At 60.5% G+C, this 22,169-nt stretch overlaps 1 protein-coding gene across 5 annotated transcripts in view; it reads left to right on the top strand.

Annotated features, from left to right (window-relative positions):
• Positions 1–22,169, top strand: part of EFCAB6 (EF-hand calcium binding domain 6) — a 231,497-nt gene that overhangs the window by 19,625 nt on the left and 189,703 nt on the right. For all 5 annotated transcript variants that reach the window (XM_089307706.1, XM_070053016.2, XM_070053015.2 and 2 more), the window contains exons 3-5: positions 1,507–1,655; positions 11,296–11,507; positions 20,966–21,054. In XM_089307706.1, the coding sequence (XP_089163832.1) occupies positions 1,507–1,655; positions 11,296–11,507; positions 20,966–21,054 (450 nt within the window). The remainder of the gene's footprint in view (positions 1–1,506; positions 1,656–11,295; positions 11,508–20,965; positions 21,055–22,169) is intronic.

Raw genomic sequence — 22,169 nt, 5'->3', positions numbered from 1 at the left:
AGCCCTTTCTGTGTGGCCTGTTTGTTCTGTGACTTTTCTGGACTTTATGTGGTTTGTCCCGCCTGGCCACTGACACCTCGGATTGCATGGCTTGGTGCTCAGCTCACAGTGGGACGGAGTTTCCGTAGAAACCGGTCTCCCAGTTCTCGCCAGAGGGCTTTGGCCTGGGTTGGAGCATGCCTTCCACGTTGGCTTCACTTCCTGTGTGTAGAGTCTTGGGGTCATTCCAGAGAGGAGGTGGGGCCTCCTCAGCCTTCCCAGAGCCTGCCAGCGGCCTGGGAGAGCGTGCAGCCTGCGCACGTGGGCGGCCTTCGAGATTCCAGGGGCCAGGGGTGCTTTGCGAGGCCCCGTGGACACCACGTTCTCCGGTTTTTCCTGTTGAGCGTCTTGGTTAGCTTGGCGTTTGCCCCGGTGTTCACCCTGTTAAGACAACTGTGGTATTAAACATTGCTGCCGATTTTTTCCAACAGATGCCTCTTCATGACGGGCTACGGTCAGCTCACAAAGGCCAGCCTGGCTGGTGGGTGCTTCGGGACGACATCCCGTGGGGTGGGGATGGTCCTCTGGCCGTGGGGGTCTGACGGAGCTCCGGTCTGCTCTGCCAGCAGCTGCCAGGCTGCTGGTGTCCCGGGTGGCTGCTGGTGTCCCTGTGGCCCAGGGCTGCTTCCTTGCTGGGCTGTCAGAGTTGGGAGTGAGTCGGGAGGCTCAGGATCAGAGGGGTCACAGCGCCACACAGCCTGGTGCTGCTACCGAGCTGCGGCCAGTTCCACGAATGCCCCATTGCCGCCAGTCTGTGGTTAATTTTCCGAATTCCGAAAAGACTGACTGTGACGACCTGTGCTGGAATTCTCGTTGGCTGCAGGGAGGAGAGGGCTTGGGGGCCCGTCTCTGCCCTTTGGCTGCTGTTCCCGGCTGTGCCAGGTATCGACAAGGGGGTGCTTAGAGAGAGCTCCCAGGGCCTGAGCACCCCAGCCCTGCTGCCTGCCAAAGACACGCGCCGGTGTCCCGCAGTGTGGGTGGATGTCCTGGACAAGAGCCTCCCTACTGTCCCACTTTGGAAGGTTGTTGAATCTGCTCGAAGTGCGGGATCCAGAGCGACTGCTTTGTGCCAGCCGCAGGCACAGTCTCACAAGACCAGCGGCGTCCGTGGCACGGCCTGGCCGTTCTTCGCTGGAAGGGGTAGCAGGAAACTGGACACATGAGTAACATGTGCTGTCCTGTTGAGATTGATTGATTGATTGATTTGAAAGGCAGAGTGACAGGTCTCCATCCAGGGCTGGGCCAGGGTGAACTCAGGAGCCGGAAGCTCCGTCCGGGTCTCCCACACGGGCACAGGGGCCCAAGCTCCTGGGCCGTCCTCACAGTGAGCTCGATCAGAGGGGCGGGGGGACTGGACCAGGGCTGCCGTTTGGGGTCCTGGCGTCACGGTGCAGCGACTCCACCCGCTGCGTCCCAGGGCCGCCCTACCGTGTGCTTTCTGTTAACCTCCTCTGTTTTCCGTCACAGGGATTTAATGTGCAAAATGTCTGTTATCCCAGACTGGCATCCGGTGTACTTCCACAAGCAGAAGTTCAGGAGTTCAAGGCCCTATTCCTCACCGTGTCGCGCCTACTCGCGGACCGGCTTCCAGGGCGCCTTCAGGCCATTTTCTTCAAGTGAGTACTCGTGAGCGGAGGAGAGTCCTAGCCGAGACGTCGCTCACGCGGTTCCTGGGCACCGGGTCGTTCAGGGGCTTCTGGGCCGTGCGCCCCCTTGGTGATTCTGCATCGGCCCCCACTACCCGTGGTCCGTACGGGGCACAGAGACACAGCGCAGGCACTCGCCCCAGGGTCACACCGTTTGTCAGTGGCAGCACCAGGCCTTGTAGTCCCAGGACCCACGGGCTTACCCACACGTCACGTAGTATACGCAGTCTTTCATGACGGAGCTAGCAGCTGTGTTTCCTAGGTGAGTTTCACACTCGGAACGGCTGGCAGCAAGCAGAGAGCCCCCCCGGCGCCGTGGCACGTCCGTGAGCGGGTGCGTTAGCACCTCCACCTGAAGTGTGCCCCGGTTTACGTCAGGGTTCACCCTTGGCGGGGTGGATTCCGTGTGCTTGGCAGAGGTGCAGGGACCTGCGTGTCCACTGTGACGTCATACAGATTAGCTTCAGCGTCCTAAAAAGTTCACCACGTTCCCCGTCCATCCTGCTGCCCCCCTCACCCCGATCATTTCGCTGTCTCCATAGTTTGGTCTGTCTAAGGTTACTTATTTGAGAGGCAGGGTTACAGAGAGAGGGCGGGCGTGGGGACGGGCAAGGAGAGAGAATATTCCGTCTGCTGGTTCACTTCCCAAATGGCTACAGCAGTGGAGCTGGGCGGATCCAAGCCAGGTGCTTCCTCCAGGTCTCCCACGTGGGTGCAGGGCCCAAGCACCTGGCCATCTCCTGCCACTTCCCCAGGGCATTAGCAGGGAGCCGGATCAGAACTGGAGCAGCTGGGACTTGAACCGGCGCCCAGGTGGGATGCCGGCACCGCAGGCGGAGGCTCACTCTACTGTGCCACAGCGCCGGCCTCCGTAGTTGGGTCTTTTCCGGAATGTCATCCCGTTGGAATCATTCACATATAGACGTGTCTGTATGTAGCCTTTTTAGGCTTTTATTCAATAATGTGCATGTGCACACCCCCATGTCTGTGGCCTCATGTTCACTGCACTTTAGTGCCGGAGACTATTCCGTTGTCTGGCCCTCCTGGTTTAACCCCCGCGCTGAAGGAATCCCGTCGGCAGGGTTTCAGCGTCTGCGTCTGGATGTCCGCCTGCCTCTCAGCTCCCGGGGTGAAGACCAAGGAGTGGAGTTGCTGGGTCTGGGCCTGGTTTTGTGAGAGCCACCGTCCGGAGCGGCCGCCCCTCTGCGTGCCCGCCGCAGTCCTGAGCTCCCGCTCCGCACGCGCACCTGCGCACCTGCGTTTGGTGTTGTCAGCCCCTCCAGCAGGTGCGCAGGGGCCGCTCCTTGTTTGATTTGCGTTTCACAGGTGACACACGCTGTGGAGCATACGTCTGTATGCCTATTTGAGTCTGTATTTCTTCTTTGGTGAGGGGTCTGTTACGGTGTTGGACCCATTTTTTAACTGGGATGTCCTCCTGTTGTGTTTGAGTTCTATTACTTTTTTAATTGTGAGAGGAGGAGAGAGAGAGTGGCAGAGAGCGCCCCCTTCTGCTGTTTCACTCCCCGGTGCCCACAGCGGCTGGGCCTGGGCCAGGCGGCAGCCGGGAGCTGGGACCCCAGGCCAGGTCTGCCGGAAGGGGGCAGGGATCACCTGATGCCCCAGGAATCCGCGTCGGCAGGATGCTGGAATCGGGGAGGAACCAGGCCTTGAACTCGGCACTGTGGTCTGGGACGCGGGTGCCTCAGCTGGCACTGCAACTGCTGGGCTGGGTGCACACGGCAGGCCCGAGTTCCCGCCTGCGGCAGCTGCCCTGTAAGACGTCTTTTCACGTCCTCCCCCTGTCCATGGTCACCCTTCCGCCTCACTGGCGTGTCCTTCGCAAAGCACAAGTTCAGTTTCGCTCCCAGATGGTGACCCTGTCCCTCCGCGTGGACGCGTGCCCAGCCGTTGCCGTTCATCTCTGTCACCGCTCCTCACCTGCATCTGATACCCGGTCGTCTCCGTGTTCTCTCTGTGGTCCTCTTGGGGTGGCTGCTTTTGCTTCAGGTCAGGGCACCTGTTCTTCATTTCTCTTGGAATTTTATAATGAGCGTAGAGGAACAGCAGGGGCAGCAGTGGGTAATCTTCGCTTCTGGAGACTGAACGCGTCTCCTCCTCCTCCTCCTCCTCCCCCTCCCCCTCCTCCTCCTCCTCCTCCCCCTCCTCCCCCTCCTCCTCCCCCTCCCCCCGTCCCCCCCTCGCCCCCCCCCTCAGGGGCTTCCCTGGGGCAGGCCGGCCTGTGCGAGGGGGCAGCTGGGCCGACTGCACAGTCCTTGGGTTGACGTTAGCCCTGGCTTCCAGTGCTTGCTGTCGGTGCGTCTGAGCTCTGAGCCCTGGTGGGTGTCAGGGTCTGTGGGAGGAGACTCAGCCTTGCCGTCCCCCTGCCCTTCAAGGGGTTTTCTGGGGTTCTTTGTCCTCCAACTCTGCCCCGGCTTTCTGTACCCAGGAGACCTCTGCCTGCCTCCCGCTGGCTGCAGGTGGCTGAGGTCACTTCCCCGGGACTCAGCCTTCAGTAAGCGGCTGCCTCAGGCGTGCAAAACCGCAGGCCCTGCCGGGTGGTGGTGGTGGGGGTGGTCTCAGCTCCCGTGCTCTGCCCCCAGCTGTGCACAACCCCAAGGCCCTGCCTGGGGGGTGGGTCTCAGGCAGCTCCTGCTCCCGCCCAGCCCTTGGCCCCAGGGGCTGGATTTTGGGCAGGTGCGTGGTTTCTCCTTCCCTGTCTGAATGTGTTTTACCCCACCCCAGCCACCCCACCCCCCACTGCAGGGGAAGGCGCTAGGGTGCTGTTTCCCAGTAGTGCTTTGTCCATGCTGGAGTCCGCGACCTCAGGTGCTGATTTATCTTGCTCGTTCTCCTGTAGGGTGGTGACTGCTGGTTCTCTGGTGGGTGGGGTGACTGCCTGTTCTCCTGTAGGGTGGTGACTGCCTGTTCTCCTGTAGGGGAGTGACTGCCTGTTCTCCTGTAGGGTGAGTGACTGCCTGTTCTCCTGTAGGGTGAGTGACTGCCTGTTCTCCTGTAGGGTGGTGACCGCCTGTTCTCCTGTAGGTGGAGTGACTGCCTGTTCTCCTGTAGGGTGAGTGACTGCCTTTTCTCCTGTAGGGTGGTGACTGCCTGTTCTCCTGTAGGGTGAGTGACTGCCTGTTCTCCTGTAGGGTGGTGACTGCCTGTTCTCCTGTAGGTGGAGTGACTGCCTGTTCTCCTGTAGGTGAGTGACTGCCTGTTCTCCTGTAGGGTGGTGACTGCCTGTTCTCCTGTAGGTGGAGTGACTGCCTGTTCTCCTGTAGGGGAGTGACTGCCTGTTCTCCTGTAGGTGAGTGACTGCCTGTTCTCCTGTAGGTGGAGTGACTGCCTGTTCTCCTGTAGGTGGAGTGACTGCCTGTTCTCCTGTAGGGGAGTGACTGCCTGTTCTCCTGTAGGGTGGTGACTACCTGTTCTCCTGTAGGTGGAGTGACTGCCTGTTCTCCTGTAGGGTGAGTGACTGCCTGTTCTCCTGTAGGGTGAGTGACTGCCCGTCCTCCTGTAGGGGGAGTGACTGCCTGTTCTCCTGTAGGATGGAGTGACTGCCCGTCCTCCTGTAGGTGAGTGACTGCCTGTTCTCCTGTAGGGGAGTGACTGCCTGTTCTCCTGTAGGGGAGTGACTGCCTGTTCTCCTGTAGGGTGAGTGACTGCCTGTTCTCCTGTAGGGGAGTGACTGCCCGTTCTCCTGTAGGTGGAGTGACTGCCTGTTCTCCTGTAGGGGAGTGACTGCCTGTTCTCCTGTAGGGTGGTGACTGCCTGTTCTCCTGTAGGTGGAGTGACTGCCTGTTCTCCTGTAGGGTGGTGACTGCCTGTTCTCCTGTAGGATGGAGTGACTGCCCGTCCTCCTGTAGGTGAGTGACTGCCTGTTCTCCTGTAGGGTGAGTGACTGCCTGTTCTCCTGTAGGGGAGTGACTGCCTGTTCTCCTGTAGGGGAGTGACTGCCTGTTCTCCTGTAGGGTGAGTGACTGCCTGTTCTCCTGTAGGGGAGTGACTGCCCGTTCTCCTGTAGGGTGAGTGACTGCCGGTTCTCTGGTGGGTGGAGTGACTGCCGGTTCTCCTGTAGGATGGAGTGACTGCCCGTTCTCGGGTGGGTGGAGTGACAGTGTGCCGTGACTGTCAGATGCAGACCTTGTCAGATTGCTCTGCAGAAAGGTCGTATCCTGCTCCGACCAGCAAGCCGTGCGAGTTTGGTTACTGCTCTCGTTTCGGTCTTTTTTTTTTGACAGGCAGAGTGGACGGAGAGAGAGAGAGAGAGAAAGGTCTTCCTTTTTGCCGTTGGTTCACCCTCCAATGGCCGCCACAGCTGATGCGTTGCGGCCGGCGCACCGCGCTGATCCGATGGCAGGAGCCAGGTGCTTCTCCTGGTCTCCCATGGGGTGCAGGGCCCAAGCACCTGGGCCATCCTCCACTGCACTCCCTGGCCACAGCAGAGAGCTGGCCTGGAAGAGGGGCAACCGGGACAGAATCCGGCGCCCCGACCGGGACTAGAACCCGGTGTGCCGGCGCCGCTAGGCGGAGGATTAGCCTAGTGAGCCGCAGCGCCGGCTCGTTTCGGTCTTAAACGTCACATCAGGCCTGTGACACAGGACACGGTTTCAGATTGCTGCCAGTCAACGCGTCCTGGCCCTTCAGAATTGTGATTCTTGATTGCAGAGATGGAGCTTCTTGGAAAGCCACAAAAAATACGTGTGGCAGGTCCGAGAGAGATTTGAAGATTGAGTACACGTTAGCAAGGGAACCCTCTGTGACACTGGGGCCCCGGGCAGGAGAAGTGTTCGCCAGCTGATGGCCAGTCCTGCGGCCCCTCTGGGTGAATCAGCGGTGGTCAGAAATGGAGGGGCCAAGCCTGGAGCGCCTGCTGCGATTCGATTCTTTTTTTTTTTTTTTTTTTTGAACGGCAGAGTTACAGGGAGAAGGAGAGAAGAAAGAGAGAGAGCGATGTTTTCTACCCACTGGTTGCAACAGCCAGGGTTGGACCAGGCTGGAGCCAGGAGCTTCTTCCAGGTCTCTCACGCGGATGCAGGGGCCCAAGCACTTGGGCCATCAATCGCAGCTTTCCCAGGCGCATTAGCCAAGGGCTGGTATTGCAGCCGTTGCTGTATGGCAGGCGGCAGCTCACCCCACTGCACCACAGCGCCGGCCCCGCTGGCTGCGTTTCTGAGCACGCTTGGGGGTCCTGTGGGAGGTGCAGGGTCCTCCCCACTCCGGGCTCCTCTCCCTGGCTGTGCTCTCTGGCTCCGTGTCCTAAAGCCCCACCTGTAACCAGTGTAACTCCATGGCCCCCGGCTGCTCTGCCGCTCCTGCCTCATCTGGTGGGCACCGCACGCCTGCACCGGCCGCACAGACCTCCCCACCCCGCAGCGCCCTCCGGCTCCGTCACTGGCACCGAGCTGGTCCTGCAAGTCCAGCCCGGTGGAACCACCCCCTATTTCTGTTTCTCTGCCTGCCCTCCTCCTCCTGTCCCCCCTGCCCCCAAGTCCAGGCGTCCATCAGAAAGGCTGTGCTGTGCCACGCCAGCCACAGAAGAGACAGATCCTGCCTCTTCTAGGACTCCAGGAGTGGCCGTTTTTCTGGTCTTTCCTCGTTTCTTGTTTTCCCATAATCCATTCTGTGTGTGGCAGGCAGAATGACTTTTTGAAAAAGCTCCATGTATTGGGTGATGTTGCTTCTCTGCTGGCTCCTGGGCCCTCCTTGTGCCCTCTGTGCGGGGGCTCAGAGTGAGCCGGCCCCCACCTCCCTGACCCCAGCCCGGCCGCCCGAGTGCTTGGTGCCGACCGCCCTCTGTCCCCCGGACGCTCAGGCCGCTCCTTGCCTAAGGGCTGTCTGCGGCCGCTGTGCCTTCCGTGTCTGGGACGCTGCACGTCTGCTGGCTGCCTGCCTCGTCTTGGTCCTTCTGGCTCCGGCTCAGGAACTTCGTGGAGAAGCCTCCCTGGCTGCCCCAGGTGGCCACACTGTCCCGTCTTCACTGCACCTGCCACTCTCTTCCTTGCCTGGTCCTCGCCCAGAGCGTGAGCCGTGCCTGTCTTACCCTCCGCACGGCGCACAGCGGCTGGAAGGTGACAGGGACCCAGTGGGTGTTTCCTGAGAGTGCACCCCACCCCACCCCACCCCCAGCCGCCTGCACCTGAACTTTCCCCTTCTGCCCCAGGAACCTGCCGCTGTGTAGAAGCAGCGGCACGCTGTCGGTTGCAGGCGATGCCAGCCCCGCGTCGTGTGCACAGCTGTGTGGCTCGGCAGGACTCAGGCCGCACCTCTGCTCCAGGGCGTGCGTACTGTGCAGGGAGCTCCTGGTGCTGGCTGCCTCCGGCGGCTGCCGGTTGACTGGCTGTTGGCTGGAAGCCCGTCTGGGGCTGCCACCCAGGACACCCACACGTGGCCTCCCCGTGTGGTTTCGTGGCTTCCTGCCCCGGCCGTGACTGGCTGTGGCCATCCTGAGAGGACCCGGCAGAGCGGTGGCACCTCTCACAGTCTCACCTTGGGAGTCACGGGCTCCGTTCTGGCATCTGTCACGGGCCCTCCCAGGCCGAAGGGGGGCGTGTACCCCACCTTGTGTGGGAGGAGCTTTGATGTGACTGAGAGCAGCCGTGGGTCGGGAGCCCCTGCCGAGGCCTCAAGCCACGTCCTGGCACGTGACATCCCAGGTCGCTCCACCTCCCTCGCCTGTCTCTGTCCAGCCCTGGTTTTCATCCTGGCCTCCCTGCACTCGTAGCTGCACGGCCGCGAGCCTGTGTCCCTCCTGGCTGTCCCTCCTCCACGTGGGGCCAGGACCAGCTTTGAGAGCAGGCCTTGGGTCGTGTCATTCTCTGGTCGGAGATCCCACTGTGGCGGCCAGAACCAGAGGAGGACGCCCAAGGGCAAAGCCGCCCCCGCTTGCCCAGCCCAGCGCCCGCCAAGAGCCGCCCCCGCCCACCCAGCCCAGTGCCCGGCAGGATCCGCCCCCACCCACCCCTGCCTTCCCAGCCCAGCACCCGGCAGGAGCTGCCCCCACCCACCCCTGCCCACCCAGCCCAGTGCCCAGCAGGAGCCGCCCCCGCCCAGCCCAGTGCCCAGCAGGAGCTGCCCCCACCCACCCCTGCCTTCCCAGCCCAGCACCCGGCAGGAGCTGCCCCCACCCGCCCCTGCCCACCCAGCCCAGCACCCGGCAGGAGCCGCCCCCACCCACCCCTGCCCACCCAGCCCAGTGCCCAGCAGGAGCCGCCCCCGCCCAGCCCAGTGCCCAGCAGGAGCTGCCCCTGCCCACCCCTGCCTTCCCAGCCCAGCACCCGGCAGGAGCTGCCCCCACCCACCCCTGCCCACCCAGCCCAGCACCCGGCAGGAGCCGCCCCCGCCCAGCCCAGTGCCCGGCAGGAGCTGCCCCCACCCACCCCTGCCCACCCAGCCCAGCACCCGGCAGGAGCCGCCCCTGCCTACCCAGCCCAGTGCCCAGCAGGAACCGCCCCTGCCCATCTAGCCCAGTGCCCAGCAGGAGCTGCCCCCACTCACCCAGCCCAGCGCCAGGCAGGAGCCGCCCCCACCCACCCCTGCCCTCCCAGCCCAGCACCCGGCAGGAGCCGCCCCCACCCACCCCTGCCTTCCCAGCCCAGCACCCGGCAGGAGCCGCCCCCACCCACCCCTGCCCACCCAGCCCAGCACCCGGCAGGAGCCGCCCCCACCCACCCCTGCCTTCCCAGCCCAGCACCCGGCAGGAGCCGCCCCCACCCACCCCTGCCCACCCAGCCCAGCACCCGGCAGGAGCCGCCCCCACCCACCCCTGCCTTCCCAGCCCAGCACCCGGCAGGAGCCGCCCCCACCCACCCCTGCCCACCCAGCCCAGTGCCCAGCAGGAGCCACCCCTGCCCATCTAGCCCAGTGCCCAGCAGGAGCTGCCCCCACTCACCCAGCCCAGCGCCTGGCAGGAGCCGCCCCCACCCACCCCTGCCTTCCCAGCCCAGCACCCGGCAGGAGCCGCCCCCACCCACCCCTGCCCATCTAGCCCAGTGCCCAGCAGGAGCCGCCCCTGCCCATCTAGCCCAGTGCCCAGCAGGAGCTGCCCCCACTCACCCAGCCCAGTGCCCAGCAGGAGCCTCCCGCCCGCCCCTGCTCCCTTGCTGGCGCCTCCAGCCCCTCTTCGCCCTCAGGACCACCCAGCTGCAGTTCAGGTGTCACCTGTCTCCCTCATTGCTGGGCGCCCGCAGGGCTCTGCAGCCGCACAGTGCCCGTCTGCCCCGCCCCATGTCTGGTTGTGTGATCGCCCCTTTGAGGAGGCTGTGGACGTCACAGGTGACAGGCGGCCCTCACCCCGGCCCAGGGCTTGGGTGTGCTCAGCCCTCGGCGGCAGGCCAGCGCAGCCCTGGGCGGGCGCCAGGTGGACAAGGCCTTGCCTTGCAGATCCCCACAGCCGTGAGGTGCGGGGGCCTGCCCGGTTTCTCTTGAGCCGTCCAGTGGGACAGCCCTGGGCCTGCTCTGGCTGTGTGGGACCCCGGACTGCCCTCTGGGTGGGGGTGAGCTGGTGCCCCGAGACCCTGTGCTGTGTCTCCCTGGCCCAGGTGCCCCGACAGAAGGTGTCACTCTCCCAGTGCCAGAGCGCTCGGTAGCTGATAGAAGCGAGCCTCCCGCCCTCCTACTGCCATGTGTGCTGTTCCGGGTGGCGAGGTGACACCAGAGCCGCCAGCACACGTCCAGGATTCCCGGCTACTGCATGGGCCGCGAGCCCCGTGCCTCCCCCAACTCCTGAGCAAACACGAGTTCTCTGGTTCCCCTCTGAGTGGGTCACAGGACGCCAGGTGGCCTCGGCACAACTTCCGCCCACTGCGTTGCATCACCTGCGGGGGTTCCCGGCTGCTGCCTGTGGCTGTTTCGTCCTGGACACAGGGGCAGGGGTCCCTCCTCTCCTTTGGGGGCACCGGGAACTCTGGGACCTGGAACCCCAATTTCCCCCAGGAAGTTAAACCCCTGGAAGCTTATTGGAGCGTTCTGTGGGTGGGAGTTGGGCCGCTTGGGACATCCACATCCTGCATCAGTGCTGGGTTCAAGTCCTGGCTCCACCCCCATCCCAGCTTCGTGCTAACGTGCTCCCTGGGAGGCCACGTGGGTCCTGGGTCCCCGTCACCCGCACGGGAGTCCTGGCGGCATTCCGGCCCTGGCTATGTGGGCATCTGGGGAGTGGACCGGAGGATGGGAGAGCTCCGTTTTCTTTCTCTCTCTGCCTTTCAGTTACGTAGGAGCGTTCCCAGCATTGTTCAGCCGCCTTTCACTGTCTGGGCTCTTGTCTCTCGCTGTCTTCGAAGGTGAAGGGATCTGGATTGAGAATTACATTTCCCCTCAGAAACGGGCAAGGGGGTGAAAGACGTAGGGTTCACTCGGTGGTAGTAACTCTTAGCTGATTTCCTGCCCCAGCACCCGGGGCTTTCCTGGTGTCCTGTGCCCTTCATGGGGAGGGGGCCTTTGCCACATCGTTGCTGCCGTTCGCGTGAGCAGAGGTGGGGGTGAGCGCAGGCCCTGCTGACGAGCCGCCTGGGCCGGGCACGGGGGAGAAACGCCGTCGGGGAGCAGCGCGCTGGACCCGGTGGGCCCTGGATGCGAACGCGGCCGGTGACTGCCTGTGTCTTTTTTACAGCCACGGCCGTTGCAAACCCGGTGCTGTCCATCTTAGACGTCAAGCGGCTTTTATTTCAAAAAATCGCCAGCAAAGGCGACGAGCTGAGAAGAGCCTTCCAGCTGCTGGACCCTGACCAGAGCCTGACCGTGTCGAAGCGCGAGCTGCGGCGAGTCATCGCCGACTTCCTGATGCCGCTCACCAAGGAGCAGTTCCAGGACGTGCTGGCGCAGGTGCGGGCGCCGCGGCGGCGGCCGGGAGAGCAGCCGAGCTCCGTGGGCTTCCCACAGTCCCCTTGCTTACGTTCTGGCCCGCTTGGATGATCGCGGCCGGCGTCTCCTCGGCCTGGGGGCTCGTGGGCTGGCGCAGGGTGCCGGCCGCGGGAGGCCAGCGGTGCTCGCGGCTGCTTTGTGTTGGAGGAGAGCTGTGTCGGTGGGGGGCAGTCCAGGAGGGCTTCAGGGTGTTCAGCTTTGACCGAGCAGTGGGTATGAGCTGCGTGCGACAGCGCGGATGCCTGCGCCAGCCTGCTCCCTTACCCAGGGCGCTGGGTAGAGTCCGTCCTGTGTGAAGGGGAGCGGGGTGGGTCAGGCTGTGGCCTGAGGCCCAGTCTGGAAAAGGACTTTGTGAAAGAATTGGGCCTTCATCCTGGAAGACTGGGGGCGGCCGGAGAAAGGTTGTAGCGGGGGTGACGCAGCGACTCGGGCGGAGACGTGGGGAGGAGGGCCCTCGGACCACCTGCTCGTGTCTCCGTCCGGGACCTCAGAGCGCTCAGGAAGGTGCTGCACATACCAGTCAGGGTCAGCACTGCCAGCCTCAGTCCATAAGGCCCGATTCAGCCCTGGCAAGGGCTGGGACGTTGGGCTAGAACGTTAGCACTGGTGAATGGATGCACACACGCGGCGTACACACACGCATGCAGCATACACACACGACATACACACTGCACGTGTGACGCGTGCACACACAGGCCTGTGCTTCCTTCTCACTCGCCGGCAGACCGTGCTGCTCCGTGTTCAGAAGTCCATCTCCGTGTGGACTTCGCCAATCCCAGCCCAGCCCAACGCGTGCGCCTTCAACCAGCGAACGGTGGGCTGTGAAATGAAAACCTCAGTGAGCGTCAGACGCCCCTCAGTGCCAGCCTTAGCCTTGAGCCCCGCTTTCCTCCCTGAGACGTGTGGGTGTCGTCCCCTGGCCCCTGGGCTCTGTAAATGTAGTCACCAGTCACGTTCACTCCCCGTGGTCTTCAGACTGGACAGTGTTCGCCGGTCCGAGATCCTACAGACCGGACAGTGTCTGCTGGTCCGAGATCCGACAGACCGGACAGTGTCTGCTGGTCCGAGATCCTACAGACCGGACAGTGTCTGCTGGTCCGAGATCCAACCTTTGCTGTGGGCTCTACCCTGCCACTGAGTCCCCCTTGGACTGTGGGTTTCAGACTTCTTGTCTTAGGGTTTCCACTTGGTTCCGTTTCACATTTACCCCTTAGATTTCCTGTGCGTGTGTGCACGCTCGTGTGTGTCCCCCTCAGATGTGAGCACATTTCTCTTAATTAATGGAATGTAGGGGAAGCAGCTGTCTTTGAACCCGCTGGCCCATGGTGCTGGTCTTCGTGGAGAAGACCCTGAACCCAGCCTGTCCTGTGTCTGTGCAGACAACACCCGGGCCAGCGCCGTCCAGCAGGAGGCTGAAGGCAGCCACGGTGTGACTTAGAAATTCGTAGTAGCCACATTGAGACATTGAAAAAGTTAGTTTTTCAAAGAGAAGAAAAAAGAGAAAACACAACAAAAGAGAAAAATTAATTTTCATTTTAATTAATAAGGTGAAGTTAATTTTAGTAAAGGTTCTACTCAGCCAATATATTTGGCACATGATGGCAAAGTTGTCATGGTTTTCTGTGTTCCGAGGCTTCAGTCCTGGTGTGTACTTTGTGCTTATGCACTAAGTGTCCTTGGGAAGTACTTGATGTGTATTTAGTTTTCATAGAATTTGCAGCTGAAATGCTAGGCTCACACACCCGGCCGCTCCGCGCGTGCGCACAGGTTTTGCAGTCGCTGAATCGGCATTGTCTTCCAGATTTGAGCTGTACTAAGCAGAGCAGAGCAGTTCAGGTCCTCAGCTGCCTGGGTCATCCTCCAGGGAGCCCGGGGCGGTGGCTGCCGTCGCGCTGAGTGTGCGGACTCTGGGTCACATGTGTTCCTCAGAAGGGCACCGCCGCCGCCGTCCCAGCGGGTGGGTCACTTGCGGACCCCGACGTGCCTGCCACGGCAGTGCTTCTGTCTCTGTTCGGTTCTTCACCTCCAGTTGGTCCTTGAGTCTGAGCCGCAGGTGCATTGTTCAGGGGTCGTCCAGATGCTTGGTTAGATAAAACTTGGAGAGTGGTCCCTTCCTCTGTGTCTCCTCCCCCTTCCCTCTCCCTCCTCCTCCTTCTAAAGATTTTATCTATTTAATTGAGAGGTAGAGTTACAGAGACAGGGAGAGACAGAGAGAGAGGTCTCCCATCCGCTGGTTCACTCCCTAAATGACTGCAATGGCCAGAGCTGGGCCGATCCGAAGCCAGGAGCCAGGAGCTTCCTCCTGGTCTCCAATGCGGGTGTAGGGGCCCAAGTCCTTGGCCATCCTCCACTGCCCTCCTAGGCCATAGCAGAGAGCTGGACTGGAAGAGGAGTGGCTGTGACACAAACCGGTGCCCACATGGGATGCTGGTGCCGCAGGCAGAGGCTTAACCTACTACGCCACAGCGCTGGTCCCACTCTGTGTCTCTTCTGTGAGAGGAATCTCCTAGTGACTGGTGGCTTTGGATTCTGTGCTTCAGGCCACAAAGACAGTGGACCTCCTCTCTTTCTTTTTAAATTTTTACTTTAGTTTCATTATATTAGGGAAAGAAAGAGATTGATTTTTTTTAAAGATTTATTTATTTGAAAGAGTTACAGAGAGAGAGAAGGAGAGGCAGAGAGAGAGGAGAGGCAGAGAGAGAGAGGTCTTCCATCTGCTGGTTCACTCCCCAAATGGCTGCAACAGCCCAAGCTGAGCTGATAAAGCCAGGAGCCAGGAGCTTCTTCCAGGTCTCCCACGTGGGTGCAGGGGCCCAAGGACTTGGGCCATCCTCCACTGCCTTCCCAGGCCACCGCAGAGAGCTGGATGGGAAGTAGAGCAGCCGGGATGTGAACTTGTGCCCATATGGGATCCCAGCACTGCAGGTGGTGGCTTTACCCGCTGAGCCACAGCACCAACTCAAATGCTTACTTCCCAAATGCCTACAATAGCCAAGGCTGAGCCAGGCTGAAGGCAGGAACCTGGGACTCAATCCACGTCTCCCACGTGGGTGACAGGGACCCCAGGGTTTGAGCCTTCACGGGCTGCCTCCCAGCAGGAAGCTGGAGTTGGAATCGGCACTGGGACTCGAACCCCGGCAGCCCCGTGTGAGATGTGGACATCCGCAGCAGTGGCTCAGCTGCTGCACCAAACTCTGTGCTGGGCGGGGACTGTGGCCTGTCCTTAGGCTAACGGCCATCGAAGACCAGAAGCCCCTCCGTGCCTGACGCCTCTCGGTTTCCCTCCCCGGAGCCTCTACCTGGTTCCGTTTTGGATTTGACGGAAACTTGGAGCTATTTTCTGTGGGAGGGCTGGTCTCTCGTCTCTGTTACAACTCTCTGCTTAATCATTTTATTAGTTTTAAAAAAGATTTAGTTGTTTTGCAATTCAGAATTAGAGAAGAGGGGGCGAGAGAGAGAGAGCGCGTGCGCGAGCGAGCTGTGCTTCGCTCCCCAGGTGGCTGCAATGGCCAGCGCTGGGCCAGGCTGGGGCCAGATTTGTCTGGGTTTTCCACGTGGTGCAGGAGCCCAAGCGCTTGGGCCGTGTCCTGCTGCTTTTCCCAGGCTGTTAGCAGGGAGCTGGATCAAAGTGGAGCAGCCGGGGCACGAACCGGCCGCTGTATGGGGGGGGGGTTGCAGGCGGCAGCTTCACCGGCTACCTCAGAATGCCAGCCCCTGCTGAATCTTTTTTTTTTTTTTTTTTTTGACAGACAGAGTGGACAGTGAGAGAGAGAGACAGAGAGAAAGGTCTTCCTTTTGCCGTTGGTTCACCCTCCAATGGCCACCACGGCCGGCGTGCTGCGGCCGGTGCACCGCGCTGATCCGATGGCAGGAGCCAGGTGCTTCTCCTGGTCTCCCATGGGGTGCAGGGCCCAAGCACTTGGGCCATCCTCCACTGCACTCCCTGGCCACAGCAGAGAGCTGGCCTGGAAGAGGGGCAACCGGGACAGAATCCGTCGCCCCGACCAGGTCTAGAACCTGGTATGCCAGCGCCGCAAGGCAGAGGATTAGCCTAGTGAGCCGTGGCGCTGGCCATGCTGAATCGTTTTGAAGGCAATCGCAGAGTTACTGGGGGGACACCCTGTCCCAGCAAGCGCTGCGGGCTCGTTTCCTTCAAGGAGCACCCTGACCACTGCAGTCCACGCACCCTGACCCAGCTCTCCCGCCGGCCCCAGGCCCCGCCAGCTGCCCCCGGACGCCTCGTGGGATGCAGCTCAGAGCTGTGCATTGCGGTTCCTGGTCCGTCCCTCAGTCCAGGTGTTTCCTTTCTCTTGGTGTTCCAGACCTGAACTGTTTGAAGGTTGGGGACCTGTAATTTTGTAGCTTGTGCCTAGTTTGGGTGTGTCTGGGGTTTCTTTCTTTCTTTCTTTCATTCTTTTTTTTTTTTTTTTTTAAGATTTATTTGAAAGGCAGAGTTACAGAGAGGCAGAGGCAGAGAGAGTGAGAGATCGATTGATCTTCCATCTGCTGGTTCATGCCCCAAATGGCCTCAATGCCTGGAGCTGTGCCAATCTGAAGTCAAGACCCTGGAGTTTCTTCCGGATCTCCCACACGGGTGCAGGGACCCAAGGACCTGGGTCATCGTTTGCTGCCTTCCAGGCAGTTAGCAGGGAGCTGGCTCAGAAGTGGAGCAGCTGGATTTGAACCAGCGGCCATATGGGATGCTGGCACTGCAGGCAGCGGCTTTACCCGCTACCCCGCAGCGCGGGCCCTGGGTTTCTCTGTGGCCTTGGCAGGAGTGCCACAGCGGCGCTGCTGTATGCTTCTCCGTGCATGGCACTGCTGCACGTGACGTCAGCTTGCCCCTCGGCCACAGTGGGGTAGCCCCGGCTCTCCCAGAGTCCACTCTGTGGTCAGTCGTATTCTGGGAGAACAACTGTGAGACTTGTTCCGTTCATTTACTCTCTGTGTATTCGCAGGGACTCGGGGTTTCCAGTTCAGAGGGACAGGGTCCGTGACGTTGGTGTTTTTCTGGATATTTAAACGGTGTCTGTCTGGATCGTCGGAGCCGCGTCCAGGGTTCTGGGTTCTGTTGCTGTGTCCCCGTGCTTCTTTGAGTGAGTCTGTGCTTATCCGTGTTTCCTTGTGTTGGTTCTGGAATGACCCATTCCTTCAAAGAACTCTGGATCCTTTGAATGGAAAGGGATTGAGAAGCCAGGTTCCGGGCACCAGGGCCATCCTGTTGTCCTGGCTCCGTGTGCTGTCAGCAGGCAGAGCTCCAGGGGATACAGTTCCTTTTACATATGCACACACACGCACACACATGCATGCGCACACACATGTGAATACACACATACACGCACACCCATGCACACACATGTACACACATGCACACGCACGCACACATACGTGTATGCACATACACACATGCATGCACACACGTACACATACAGGCAACACACACATGTACACACATACACGCACATATGCACACGCATGTACACCCATGCACATGCACACACACACATACCCCTATTGAAGTTCACACCAACGCCACCGCGACTCTACCCCAGCACTGCGGAGTCTGTTCTGGTTCTCCCGTTCTGTGGTCTAGAACCTTGGCCTCTGTCACCCTCGGCATATTTACTTGTCTGACCGGGCCCCTCCAGCACCTGCCCTGCCCCACGTGAGTGCCCCCTGACACCCCGGCTTCACCCCACACCCCCCGCAGGCCCTCGGCCCCTTCATGGCTTTCAGATTGAATTGGGAAGGGAGACGGGAAGGGAGGGGGGACCGAGAATCTGCCTCCCCACCTGTGTCCATGTCGAGAGTTGCATGAGTTCTGGATACTAATTATTTTCACGTTCCCTGTACGTTTTTTAATAATAGCTGTATTAATATGTCATTTACATATCATGAAATCCAACCTTTTAATGTGAATAAATGTTTTTTTTAACATTTTTTTAAAAAAGATTTATTTACTTGAAAGAATTACAGAGAGAGGTACAGCCAGAGAGGGAGAGAGAGAGAGGTCTTCCATCTGCTGGTTTGCTCCCCAAATGACCATAACAGCCGGAGTTGGGCTGATGCGAAGCCAGGAGCCAGGAGCTTCCTCCGGGTCTCCCATATAGGGCCCAAGCACTTGGGCCATCTTCCACTGCTTTCCCAGGCCACAGCAGAGAGCTGGATCAGAAGTGGAGCAGCAGGACTTGAACTGGCGCCCATATGGGATGCCGGCCTGGGGCTTTAACCTGCTGTGCCATAGCGCCAGCCTGTGTTTTTAACGTTTTCACCAGGTTGTGCCACCATCACCGCTGATTTGGGAACATTCGTGTCATCCTGAAAAGAAACCCTGCACTCGCTAGCCGTTACTCTTCACTTACCCCCGCCCAAACCAGAAACCAGGGGGCTATGTCCTGCCGGCCGCCTGTTGCTGCAGACGCTGGACGCTGCCTGTGGGCGGGATCCTGCGATGTGCGTGGCTCCTGTCACTCGGCGTGCTCACGGGCTCCCCAGGCTGTGGGAGAGTCGGCTCCGCGTTCCTTTGCGGAGCGGAGCGGCAGTCCGTGGCGTGGCTCTGTGCCCCGTGGGCGGGTCTCCCGCAGGACCTCGGAGCTGCCTTGTCATTGGGCGACGCCCTCTCACTTTGCAGGGACGTTGCGTCGGCTTCCTTGTAAGCATCATTTCCTGCTGTGTGTCCTTGTAGTCCTGATCTAGCGCTAATTTACAAGTTTTGAGTCTTCACGGGCTGACCAGCTCTGCAGCAGGAGAAAAGTCAGCCCGTGTGAAATGTGTCCTTTTAGCCGCTTCTGTCTTTAGAAGTCACCGAAAGGCTTTTTGAAAACAGGTCTGGGGGGCTGGCTGTGGCGCAGTGGGTTAATGCCCTGGCCTGCAGCGCCGGCATCCCTTATGGGTGCTGGTTCTAGTCCCGGCTGCTCCTCTTCTGATCCAGCTCTCTGCTATGGCCTGGGAAAGCAGTGGCAGATGACCCAAGTCCTTGGGCCCCTGTCCATGTGGGAGACCCAGAAGAAGCTCCTGGCTCCTGGCTTCGGATTGGCTCAGCTCCGGCCATTGCGGCCATCTGGGGAGTGACCCAGCGGATGGAAGACCTCTCTCTCTGTCTCTACCTCTCACTGTAACTCTGTCTTTCAAATAAATAAATCTTAAAAAAAAAAAAAAAAACAGGTCTCGGTGGTCAGTCCTGGACCCTGTGTGTGGGGTCTGCACAGGGGGACCGGGGCTGCTCCTGGTGGTCTTGGGCCCAGTCCACGTGGTCACACAGCTCTTCTTGGCCAGGGGCCAGCGTGAGCCTAACTGGAGGCTTAGGAACTCATGCAAGGTGTCATGGGAGCTCCCCCGAGTCCTTGAGACGTTTACAGCTGTGACGCGAGTTTGCTTTCGCGTTCCTTTTATTCCAAGACCTGCATCAGGGCGTCTTGACGCTGCAGCAGGGTGGGGAGGCTGGGGGGCCGTGCCCGGAAGCCACCCCGACCTCCGTGTCCAGTAGGAGTCGGGAGGATTTTTTTTTTTAAATGAAATGTAGCCTCAGCGTGCACATGGCAGTGTAGACTGTTTATTTAAAGAGGGTGGGTTGGTGGGTGGGGTCCATCCCAGGAGAGTCCTGTCCTGTCCCTGCACCACACGAGGTGCTCACCCTCCCCTGCGAAGGTACAGGTGAGTGGTGAGGGCCACCTGTGACGGGCTGGGAGGGGCCTGTGGCTGTTTGTTGAGCGCCTGGGTGAGCAGGCGTTTCTTCCCACCTCACTCGTGGGTGTGGCCTTCAGGGCCAGGAGAGCGCTTGGTCACCTGTCCCTGTCCTGAGAGACCAGGGAGCACCCAGCGTTTACTCGGAACCCCCTGCAGCAAGTGCGCCCCAGAGCCGGCCTCCCCGTGCCCCTGCCCCTTCCCTGTGTCCTCCGGCCACACGAGGCTTGGAGGCTGGGTTTTAAGGGCGCCGTGAGCACCTAGCCCTGCTTGGGTGCACCTGCAGGCCGTTCGGCTGCATGGGAGATGGCTCTCTGTATGTGGGAGAAACTCCACAGAATCCACGGACACTCGGGGACCGACGCTGGGGCGTAGCAGGTAAAGCGACTGCCCTCACCGCCAGCGTCCCATGTGAGCCGCGCTTCGAGTCCCAGCTGCTCCACTTCTGATCCAGCCCCCTGCCGATGGCCTGGGAAAGCAGTGGAAGACGGCTCACATGTGGGAGACACGGAAGAAGCTCCCGGCTCCTGGCGTCGGCCTGCCCCCGCCCTGGCTGCTGCAGCCATCTGGGGAGTGAAGCAGCTGATGGAAGATTGATCTTGCTCTGTCTACCCCTGACAATAACTCTTTCAAATAAATAAACAAAAATAGTTCCACATCCAGCATGTGTTCTGCTTTAGATTCATGATGTTTCTGGGGAAAAAATTATTCTCATTAAACATTTAAACTTTTTATTTAGAGATAACTTCAAGCCTGTAGAAAAACAGCAAGAATGACGAGTAGTGCCCTGCGTGGACGCGCGGAGAGCCGGGCTCGCTCCCCCGCAGCCTCCCCCTCGTCTGTGGGGCGCCGCGCTCCGAGGGGCCAGGGTTTCCGCCGCAGCTGCGCTCCGTGGGCGTCTCCTGGGCGTAGGAACGGCTCTGGGACACAGCCCTGTCAGTCGCACGCTGAGATGGGGCTTTCAATTGGTTTGCATTCTCTTTTGACCCCCTTGACCTAATACTGTCCTTTATTTAGAAATGACCTTCTCTACCTTAGAACCGTACCCAGGAGCAGGCACGGTGGCTGAGGTGCCACGTGGGCCGCGCCCCTCCCATGTCAGGGTCGCAGGGTTCAAGTGCCTGCTCTGCTCCTGATCCCGGCTTCCTGCTGCTGCAACCCTGGGAGACAGCGGGCGGGAACTAAGAAGTCGGGCCCTTGCCACTCACCTGGGAGACCTGGATCAAGCTCCTGGCTCCTGGCTTCAGCCTGGCTCAGCTCTGGCTGTTGCAGGCATTAGAGGTGTGAACTGGTGCATGGAGGATCTCTCTGGCTCTTTTTGCCTTTCAAATAAATAACAAATAAATCAACCTTCCCCCCACTGAACTGCGTGGATGTGAGAGCGCGGAGGGCTCACGGGGCACTCAGTGTAAAATTGTGCTCTACCACGTACTGGAATCCATTTCTGCTGGCTTAATTCTTAGGTGGACCCTGCTTTAGCTAGATTTAGGTCTCAGATGCTTTGGGGAGCGGCTTGTTGGCTCTGGCCTGGGCACAGACTGGCGCCCCAGGATGCCCCCGACACGTGGTTTGCCGAGCGTGTGTCAGTTCATACAGGCGGGTGGAGTAGTTGTCCACGTCTGATAGGCTGTGCTGTCGCGGAGGGCATCGCCCGTCCGTGAAAGCTGTGACTCGGGGGCCCGCTGCACCGCGCCTGCGCGCTCTGACCTGCTGTCTGTCTTCTTGTTTGAATGCAGATCCCTCTCACCAGCTCTGGTGCTGTGCCGTACCCCGAGTTCCTGTCCAAGTTCGGCAGAATTGACCTGAATGTCAGTGTTACAAAGAGGTGAGTGTGCCGCTCGCCTGGGGAAAACGTGAGGAGCAGGGGCCGAGAGCCGAGGGCGGCGGAGCTGGTCGCACCTGCGGGAGTTCGGAGAGGGGGGGTGGCGCGCGCTCACGCGGGTGTGGGGGGATCAGCCCCGGGGGGGATTCCAGCTGCTGTGCCGCGTACCTTCCAGAGTAGGAACCTGACAGTGTAGTGCCACGCACAGTAGCGGGTGAAAGCCAGAGGAAGCGCACAGTGGATTTGATCTTGAGGTAAACACACCGCGATGCCGAGTGGAAAGCGTGTTGCTCACCGTTGAGGGCTCTCGCCTTGGCGGCTGGACATGCGTGTTCCGTGCCGGCCCTGGGCGTGCTGCCCTTCTCCCCGGTTGTTCTGGCATCAGCCCGGGGCTCACGGCCTTGTCTGCAGAGTCCGGGGTTGGAGAGTGACCTTTAACGCCCCCGTCAGCACTGGGATTCTCGGATCCGGTGTGTGACTCGGGAAGGGTCGCCTGCGCTTCTCCCACGGTGAGCCTTGCCCCTCAGGAGCGCGTGAGCAGTGATAGGCGCGTTCCATCCAGGCCTGTGAGCGGACTCTGCCGTCAGCACTACCGGGGGGCGCGCGCCAGGGGTGCGGCTCCGCCCTGGAGGGGCGATTAGTGCAGCAGGGGGAGCGGGAGCCCTTCGCACGCTGAGCTGGGCACCGGGAGCGGTCACGACGCTGACTGCTGGCCTGTGTCGCAGTTGGAAAAGCAGAGCTGGCGCCCCAGCTCCCACAGGAATGACGGAGCACCCCCCCCCCACCGTGGGGCGGGGCTTTGTGCTGGGCTCAGCGAATGCTCCGGTGACCACCAGCCGCGTTGGAAAGGAGTGGTGGCCGTGGGTTCTGCGTGGTCATGCTCCTGGCCTCAGACCGCTCCCTTGTGTGGGGCGGGGTGGGTGAGCAGACGCTAGCCCGATCTGAATATCCTTTGCTGGGAAAGCCAGCCCCTGGAAGATGCAGCAGAGCTCTCTTGTCTTCGTGTGCAACCCCAGTCTGATGGTCAATTTGAGATGAAAACGTTCGCACGTTACTTTCTTAAGCCTACAAGGCTAACTATTGAAACTACGTCTGAAAGACGTCTGACTCGCTCCTTG

This window comes from Oryctolagus cuniculus, chromosome 11 (assembly GCF_051225735.1).
Source record: "Oryctolagus cuniculus isolate XC-2025 breed Fujian yellow rabbit chromosome 11, ASM5122573v1, whole genome shotgun sequence".
NCBI classification, from domain to species: domain Eukaryota; kingdom Metazoa; phylum Chordata; class Mammalia; order Lagomorpha; family Leporidae; genus Oryctolagus; species Oryctolagus cuniculus.
This window is presented reverse-complemented; position numbering and strand designations above follow the sequence as displayed.